The 9,559-nt window shown below is 42.1% G+C and overlaps 1 protein-coding gene across 2 annotated transcripts in view; it reads right to left on the bottom strand.

Annotated features, from left to right (window-relative positions):
- Positions 1 to 9,559, bottom strand: part of arhgef2a (Rho guanine nucleotide exchange factor (GEF) 2a) — a 38,846-nt gene that overhangs the window by 17,389 nt on the left and 11,898 nt on the right. For both annotated transcript variants that reach the window (XM_005720916.1, XM_005720917.1), the window contains exons 2-9: positions 8,445 to 8,607; positions 7,130 to 7,197; positions 4,917 to 4,965; positions 4,576 to 4,708; positions 3,263 to 3,372; positions 2,081 to 2,224; positions 1,641 to 1,891; positions 1,441 to 1,566 (exon numbers count right to left, since the gene is read on the bottom strand). In XM_005720916.1, the coding sequence (XP_005720973.1) occupies positions 1,441 to 1,566; positions 1,641 to 1,891; positions 2,081 to 2,224; positions 3,263 to 3,372; positions 4,576 to 4,708; positions 4,917 to 4,965; positions 7,130 to 7,197; positions 8,445 to 8,607 (1,044 nt within the window). The remainder of the gene's footprint in view (positions 1 to 1,440; positions 1,567 to 1,640; positions 1,892 to 2,080; positions 2,225 to 3,262; positions 3,373 to 4,575; positions 4,709 to 4,916; positions 4,966 to 7,129; positions 7,198 to 8,444; positions 8,608 to 9,559) is intronic.

Raw genomic sequence — 9,559 nt, 5'->3', positions numbered from 1 at the left:
CTGTATCAACACTGTATCAACACTGTATCAAGTTGATACAGTGTTGATACAGAGTTGATACAGTGTTGATACTATCAAAACTGTATCAACACTGTATCAACTCTGTATCAACTCTGTATCAACACTGTATCAACACTGTATCAACTCTGTATGTGTGAGTGCATGATTGGCATTTGTCACAGAATAGCAGAATTGGCAGGTCCACCCTGGTATCCTGTGCTGTCCACACGTAAGTGCAGGTTCGCACTGAACACACGTGACATACGTAAGAGGACCCGGAGAAGTCGTGGGGAACACTCTGCTGCCCGGACAAGTTTAGTGGTGGGCCAGTGATGGTCGGGGTGGCATGTCTGTGCTTCATCAGTACCTAAGATAAATGCACTGCCTGATAAAATGAACAGAACACTTGGAAAAAACATCAGATATCAATGGGGGGGAAAGAATTCGCACACGGGTCTCTACAGGCTGAGCAACGCCATCCTGACCGTCGTTAAGTATCAGTGGGAATTCCTCTGCCCCACTGTACCCTGCACTGGTGCAGTGGGTAACTGGGCTGCTCCTGGTGCGCTTTATCTGGCGCAAATGTGCAGGCAGATGTAAAAGTAGATCCCCCAGGTCACCATCTGCAGTCTCATTAGGAGCATGTCCCAACATTGTTAGTCATACAAACTCCTGAGTACCGTTAGTAAAATGGGAGAGCCTGCTGCGCCATTCTTTAAATTCAGCCGTCTGTAGGTTCATAATTTCATTTCATTCCATCAAATAATGAGGCATCCTTTCATTCCTAACTCATTACCATCTGTACCAGTATCAGTATCCAGCATGAATGTTTTCCCCATTAAGATCTGATGTGTTTTCCAAGTGTTCTTTTAATTTTAGGGGGCAGTGAATTTATCTTAGGCACCGATGAAGCATTTCCTCCACTCTTCAATTGAAGCTGCGTTTTCTTTTTCTTGAACGTGTCCTCTTGTTCTGAAACAGCATTTTTGCCCTTTTTTAACCAATTATAGCAGCGACATCTGGTTCCTTATGTCTTTCAGACATGCTCATTCAAACCCTTTAGCTCTCCTCCGACATGATCAACATCTTTAGTCTATGCTTAGTAAAATTAAAATGCCTTTAGTATGAAACATTGTAGGTGCCAAGTAAGCCAGTTATTTACTTATGCTTATTGTTGCTTTATTGTTCATATTTATTATGCTGCTGCGTCGTCAACAGCAGCACCAACAACAACTGGTAACAAGCCCTCGCAGTCACACGAGGCTGCTGATGCTGGAAACAGCTGTGGAGGAGTGCAGCAGGAAGGCCAGCAGTCCCAACAACAATATGAGGAAGAGACGGAGGAAGGTGAAATAATAATTAGGAAGTATAATTGGAACAAGTCTTGGTAGGTCGGTACGGTCGTTAACATATACATATGTCCATGCATGTGTCTCCTACCCGTATGAAGAACTGGAACTTCTTGTCTTTAGCGAGCAGCTCCTTGTATAATTTGACAGCCTTTAAGTGTCGGCTACAGAACTCAGCATAAGTCTTCTGCATGTCATCTGCAGACTGGCCTGAGAACTGGCAGAAGAACACAAACAAGTCACGTTACTGTGGATATGAGTCAGTAAGGGGAAGTCAGCAGAATCACAAACCTGCTCTACTAGAATATCCCCCAGCTGATGAATGGTGTAATTGTGGTTGGATCCAGGCTGCAGGCTGTTCTTGCGCCGTAGGAGAAGTTGTGCCAGAAACTGGGAATGTATCTTGATGAGCTGGTCCAGGCAGGGAAACATAGCATGCACGGTGCTGGGCTCTAACTGAAGCTCCTCCAGCATGCCCTGTCGAAACACCCTCTCCATGATCTGCAGTGTCTGCATGTGGTGCAGCTCTGTATGGATCAGCTCTAAGAGACACACAAGGGTATAACAAAGGTGAGATGAGATGCATGACAACCATTGCATATTTCTAAACGGTGACATACTGATTTGTTTTCTATGTGTGTCCATATGCAAACACATGTATAACGTTTAGCAATAGACTGAACGTCTGCATATGAGGCAGAAATGATGAAAAATAGATATGTTTTTGTCACCATAGATGACATCCTGCCTCTTGATAACATTTTTGCGATGTGTCTGTAAGTAACTGCTATCCACAGCCATGCTCCACGAGTCAGCCTTAAAGTCCTGGCCCTCAAGCTCGATCTCCTCCAGGACTGAGGCGTAGTACAGTTCTCCTAAAGAGGAAAAGAAGATCAGTATGAAAGACTGCAGACTCACAGATTATTGTTTATTTTACTATTATTATATGAGAGATTATTGTAGACTGAAGACAAAAGTTTGAACAGACGACTTGAGCTTTCTCCTGAAGGTTTGAAGATTCAACGACCTCTTCATGAAATGTGTCACGTTTCACTTCTACTGCTGTACAGTTGTATTTCACTACATTCAGGAAGAATGTTTATGAGGATCTTATTACCAATCAGAGCATGCACCAAAGGTTAATGGACTGGTTCTCATATGGCACTTTTCTACTCTACCCGAGCACTCAAAGCGCTTTATACAACCAGGGTCATTCAGCCATTCATACAAGCACTTATTTTTTTATATGACGGTGCTTCCTGTCTAGCATTCACGCACATTCATACTCTGATGGATGCAACTTGGGGTCAGTATCCTGCCCAAGGATATTCGGCCCATTAAACCACCTGTGGACACTTGCTCCACCTCCTGAGCTGCAGCCACCCCCAACTACTAGTAGTTAAGCAATTATCTATTAAAGTTAAGCACCAAAAATGCATTCATGTTGACAAGCTTGCTTAAATTCTGGAAACATGCATTCATTTGTCACAATATTACAATAAGAAGGTGTGCAGGCGTGGACAGAACGTTCTGTCCACCTTATTAATCCATAAACTATCAGACCGATTATTGGAACTTGTACTCTTTGCAGTCTCCCATTCAGCCCTTACTTTCTATGTGGAAAATAGTCACAAGGAATTTCTTTTTTAAATACCTACATTCTCCAGGTACACCTGTTCAACTGCTCATTTATGCACATATCTAATCAGCAGCATCAGTTCTCTGGGTGGAAATGGACTTCATGAACTGTTCTGGTTTGTTTTCTACTACAGTCCAGTGCATTATGATGTTGCTGGAAGAATGACCAGTCTTTGGCCTGCAGACTTGTGAGTATATAACATACATGTATAATTAACTGACTGTGAACACATGGAGCTGTCTAAGATTTTGTGCTGCTTGCATGTTTGCGATACCGTCATCATTGAGCGACTCCATCGACATCGTTCTGTTTCTGAAGCTGAGGGAGTCTGTTGACTGGGAGAGAATTCTGCGTAGTCCCAGGGGAGCATCATCATTCAGCGACCTGCAGCACACACATGCATGCAGGTATTATTGGTGCCTAACTATTGTGCATGAAATAAATGTAGCGGCAAACAAACTGGAGAACCAAACAGAGCCAAATGTTAAAATAATAAGAGGCACCTTGAACAGTGGTGTTTAATGCATAGAGATTTCACTGGCTGCACACCAACTCATACATTTTGGAGTTGGGAATGTTGGTGTTTTGATTGACAGACATACTGAAACTGACAGTTTCCAACTAAGTTTGTGGGTTAACTGAAAATTTCCTTGTGTATATATATTAGTGTGGAGCCGTATAAATTGCCAGCACAAACTCAACAAATCAGTGTCAATCCCAGACACAGTGGATGAGCTCTTTGGTTTCAAACAAACATGGAGTGGAGGGTTTGTAATAGATTATCTTTTTTGAAGGTTTTCTGCTCTTTTTGGGTGTATGTGTCACAGAAAAAGAGCAACAAGGCTGCACTGTTCGCACGACTTCACGGGGGCCATGTGTGCCTCCTGTAACCCCCTCCGGTCTCTGTGTCCAGTTTGCATGTCTTAGTCTGGGTCTCGGGCCTTCACAGTTTTTCCTTCCTACTGTCGCTAAGTGCTTGTTGGGGTTTTCTCAGTATTGTGGGGTCTTGCAACATAAAGTGCCTTGAGGCGGCTGCTGTTGTGATTTTGTATCATATAAATAAACTGAACTGAGCTGAATTCAAATCAGGTGGAGCAGAGTAAATTTTGCAATCTGAGATATTATCACACCGTCCCTGTGAGCATTTACAAAACCTGTATACATCTTTATCATTGCCAGTGACTGTAGCATGAAGATGGATAATCTTCATCATCATCTGTCTGTCAGCCACAGTCTGTTCTGTGCCTCACTCATCAAAAACATTGACATGTTGGGGGAAAGCAAGCATGAATACTCATGGTTGCAGCTCAAAATCATCTTGAATTAGCTTCATGACCTTTCCTGTCCCACCATGTGACAGTGAGTGACCACGGTTAAGGTCACATACTGTGTTTTTAAAAGATCATTTCCTGTCCTGCTTTTTATGTATTCTTGGTGTTCGCTGAACATTCGACAAAGCAAATCCAAACTAGTGGATGTGACTGGTTTCTGTCCTTAATCCAGCAAACCAGCGTGCACTGATGACCTCAGGTAGCTTTAACCAAACAACAGAGCAACACTAATATTCGCTCTGTGTTTATGACCCACCCTACGATGTTGTTGGTGGAGACACTCTTGGACAGGGATAGGTGAGAGCGGCCACGGCGTGATCTGAGCAGAGATTGTCGGAAGCTTTCAGAGGGGTAAATAGCTGAAGTTGGACGTTCTCGCATTCCTTGAGCTGAAAGGAGAAAATAGTTGTATTATAAAGAGAATTGGCTGAAGAAAGGGAAAAATATTCCAACATGTTAGCAAGCTAAAGAGGATTTTAATGATGACGGAGGAACATACTGATAAAGAGATAGATAGGAGGGAGGAAGGAAAGAAGACAGGACGAGAGTGAGGCAGAATATGCAGTTCATTTCTTAGATTTGTTCCATTGTTCTTACTTTTTGCACGCAGTGGAACATTGTTCTTCATCAGGGCCGTCTTCTGTTGCTGAAAGGACAAAAACTACAATTACAGGAGCACAAAAATGAAACAAAGAGAGTTTTTAGGTCAGTTTAGCTACCAGAATAAATTCACCATTCATTATATTTAATGTTGATTGAGAACTCAAAAGCAAACTGTTAGGAATAAATAAAAGGAACTAAAACAACCTTTTATTGACAGTGACATTCAAGGTTATTATTGTTAACGAAAACTAACGAAATAACAAAAACTAGAAGTGAAAAAACATTTTCGTTAACGGAAATAAAAATAAAAACAAGACTTTGCAAAAAACGGAAAACTAACTAAAACTGTAATGAGCGTTCACAAAACTAACTAAAATTAACTGGATTTATAGCGAAAATGTGTTTAGTTTTCAATAGCGTCGGGTGAAAGTGAAGTGTAGTTTCCAGGTTTTTTCTTGCTGTGTCTCATGTTTGTGTCTCATTGTGCCAGCAGGGGGCAGTACGTTAGTCGAGTTGTCTGTGTCGCTGCTCCGTCCCACGCAGAATCACGTCAGCAAAAGTCGGGAGAAATCGCCAGAGTCCAATTTCATATTACTCTGAACATGATTGCGTTTTAGATAAAGCAAGTGTCTTGTAGTGGAAAGAGACAAATTGTGCGGAACATTTCTAAAGGGAACCTTTGAAAAGCTCACACAAGAAGGCTAACCTAGCTTAGCTTGAGAAGGTAAGGGAGCACGCCCAAGCCTCATCCCCTGAAACAGAAGCTAACCCCGGGCAGCGTGAAGCATCCCGAGACAACTCCACAAAAACCATTAATGCAGTGCTTCCAACAGCGAGCCGATGGCTGCTGGTTGGTCCGTTTGCAGGAACATCACAAGCGAGAGGAAGCGTTGGTGAATATGTTTATTGAGACTGGGATATCTGCGCAACTGTGTGAGTCAATTGCCTTCAAAAAGTTTAGCAATTCACCCGGAGCTGCAAGAGTTAATAGTCTCATTGGGGCCAAGATATATATCTTATAGTTGCCTGCTATCAATAGTTGTTCATCTGCCCTCATTTATTTATTTATTCCCATAGGTGGGGATGTGAGTTGTCTGTCTCTGCGTGTTAGCCCTGTGACAGACTGGCGACCTGTCCAGGGTGCAGGGTATGGTAGCTGGAAGAGCAACATACCCAAGGATAAGCAGAAGAGCATGACTGATATGATGAAACTGGGATGTTGTTACACTTCATTGTTGCAAACACGACGAAAACTATAACTGAAACTAAGGGTTTAAAAAAAAGAAAAACTAAACTAAACTAGCAAACAAAAGGTAAAAACTAATAAAACCTGATACAAAATTGAAAATCTGAAGTCAAAACTAAATAAAAATAAAAACTAATGAAAACTGCAAAACTATTAAAACCCTGGTGACATTGTAATCCAATAGGCTGTTCATGAGGGAACGCTGTAACGCTAGGAAATGACTCTGCGCTTGGAACTACAGGAACCACAGAAACACTAACAGTACAAGAACAGAAAGACTATGACACAAACAGGAAACAGCAGGAGACACAGCTGGAACTACTGGGAACTATTCAGAATAGAAATACGTTTAGATCAGTAAGTATCTGGACAGCACAGACACTGAAGTGCAGACTTTCAGTGTTACATGTAAACGTCAGCAGCACTACGTCCACAGTTTGTAGTGGACGTACAAAAACGATTCGTAGTCTTGATGAACTGTTACAGGCTGTGATTCATAATTTCTGATTAACCAAAGACCATCGCTCCAAAAAGTGATCTGATACCTTCAAATACAAAAGGAGTACAAAACTCTTCCATTGCTTGGATTCACTAGTGCAGCGTCTGTTGGTTTGACTATAACATCACTGTTTTACTTGGTAACTGTAGCTCTAAATCTGTGACATGTCTGTGAGATCAGTCAATTAAACAGCATTTAGCTAATCTTAGTCACTGCTTGAAGCTCTTTTGCACAAGAGCTCTCAGCCACACTGACCCATTCACACACACAGCCACTCAGTGATGGATACAACAGGACACTCTGGACACTGCCAGTGCTTAGGAAACAAGAAGAAAATGAGATGACCATGCATCTGAACAAGCTCAGCCTCACCCAGACCAGACGGATGAAGACCACGTGTTCAAACTGATACACAGAGACTCTTTGCAGAAACTGTGATTAGTAGTGATGTCTGTGTCTTACCCTCTGTTTCATTTTGGCACAGTTTGGCAAAGTATCTCGACATCGGTTGTGGATAGTGGCACTGCATGCTGGAGTAAATGAAGACACAAGAGGCAAAATAAACAGTGAGGAACATAAAACATGCAGTTAAATCAACACATTCATAGACACAGATCTTTCACTATAATCACATCAACAACCAAAATAATCTCTTTAGTCACAATTTTCACTGCCAAAAACCTGCAAGCCAGCGGTTTTCAAACGTAACCTGGGAGGCTCCTCTTCTTCATTTATCCAGAACCTATTCAGTGCTTATTTTACCTACATTTTTAAAACAGCAAGAGGGCAAAGGAACCCACTGGTTAAACCAACAATTGTGATGTAAAACACATCAGTCCTCAGTGGGCAAAACAGTGACGCTGTGTAAATGTACGCGTATGGACGGGAATGAAAGTAAGAAAGAGCTGACAGAAAGTCGTATGCACTGATGACAACTTGTTTGGCTCACAGTTTAAAACATACTTCACTTAACAACAGTATTTTTCACACATGATAAGCTGTGAGCGATAGTTTATTATGGCATATACTGTGCATGAGGGCACACAGCCTGCAGCCAGCCAGTAGCTCTGATCCAAACACTGATACTTGAGAGTGGACTGAGCTGTCATCGTCACACTGTGATAAAAACAAATAGCAAAAACTCCTATTGTTGTATTTTGACAGGTTATTTAATTTGGTGATTGAAGCTGTTCACTGACTGCTCGTTATTTCTTCAGTCATCAAATCATAATAAAGATTCTCCCATCAGCACTACTGTGACTGCTGATGTAGTCAGGATGCGGTCGGCCGCCCCCCCTGAGCTTGGGTGTGCTGGGCGTTTCTTCCTGTTTTAAAGGGAGTTTTCCTCCCCGCTGCTTTCAAAGTGCTTGCTCATAAAAGGACATGTGATTGTCGGGTTATCTCTGTTGCTTCTCTGTTTCCTGTGACTAAAGTGAAGACTGACTGAAAATAAGAGTGGAACCAGGTCTCTTCATCTTTGACCATAAATAGTTTTTTTTTTAGTTTAATTTAAGAATTAAATATTAATGTAATGGCCTTAAAATACCCCTCCTGTCTCCCTCCTTTTAAAGTCTAATTCAGTTAATAAAAAGGGACCAAATACTAAAAAACCAAGAGAGAGGTGACGCATAACTCAGTGCACATCCTGTGTTTTTAGACATAGAGAGAACTTTGTTCTGAGGTTTGTGTCTCTGGCTTTATTGTCATACTATCGTCATACTACACTATATAAAGCATAATGATGAGACAGTGGTGGAATAACTAGAGTGTTACTTACTAGGGCAGCAGAGAGCCTCCTTTGCAGTGATGCTCTTGTTGCATGCTGAGCAGAGTGTGGTTCCTGACACTGTCAGAGATGTAAAAAGGTGACCATTGGGCTTGAGCACCACACTCTCCCTTGCAGCTTTCTCTCGCTCCCTCATGCGCTCTCGCTCTTTATTCTGAAAATGAAACAGAATGTAAAAAACGTGTAGTATGAAATACTTATTCACACACATTTACTGAGAGACAGTAGAGCTTATGCACTGAATCTGCTGCTTAACATCTGTGAAATTAGTTCTGCTTATTTACATCATAGCATGAGTCTAAAGACAGATTGGGATGAAAGAGGAGCAATTTAAGCAGAATTATTACTAAACTACAGGTTCAGTTAACTTGGCCATAAACAAATGCAATGTTGTAATATCTTCCATAAAGCCAGAACATCTGACTATTCATCACTGATTGATGTAAATAAGAACAGCCTGAGATTTCTCTGCAGCTCTGTAGCCAGGCTGACAAACAGTCAGAGTTCTGTTGAGCCAACCATCCCTTTAACGTTAACTAGTAATGATCACAACCATCACCTGTGCTGTGATAAACTTCCAGTGTTCTGACAAACCATCCTACTTTGGCAAAATGTCCTACCATAACTAGTTTATGCACATTTCTGCTGTCACAGAGTAGTTCCAGCACAAATTTAAGTAGGGATGACGGTTTGCCACTTAACTTTGCCCATCAGAGTATGCTTGTAGCACATAGTTATGAAGCCAGGACGGTTAGCGTGAAACCGTACTATCTACAGCGAGAGTTTACACACGTCATTATGATAGCTGTGCATGCCCCGCCCTCTGCTAACGCTGCAGCAGCCTGTGAGGTCCTGCACACTGTAACCAGCAGACTCCAAACACAGCACCAGGCATACAGCTCATCACCTCTCCCTCACCTGGTTCATCTCCAGCCTGTGTATAATCAGGGCTGCACATAAGTGGTCCGCAGGTGCACATTCGCTGTCAAAATAAAAGACGAGCACCAGATAAGAAGTTGCAACCTGCGTTTGCGTCCATATAAAAGGCAGTGTTTTTGTCCGCTAGAGTGGGATTTTCACGGCACATTCTGCACCACATCTCTGTG

This window comes from Pundamilia nyererei, unplaced genomic scaffold (assembly GCF_000239375.1).
Source record: "Pundamilia nyererei isolate P.nyererei 1_Seehausen unplaced genomic scaffold, PunNye1.0 scaffold00003, whole genome shotgun sequence".
Lineage (NCBI taxonomy): Eukaryota > Metazoa > Chordata > Actinopteri > Cichliformes > Cichlidae > Pundamilia > Pundamilia nyererei.
This window is presented reverse-complemented; position numbering and strand designations above follow the sequence as displayed.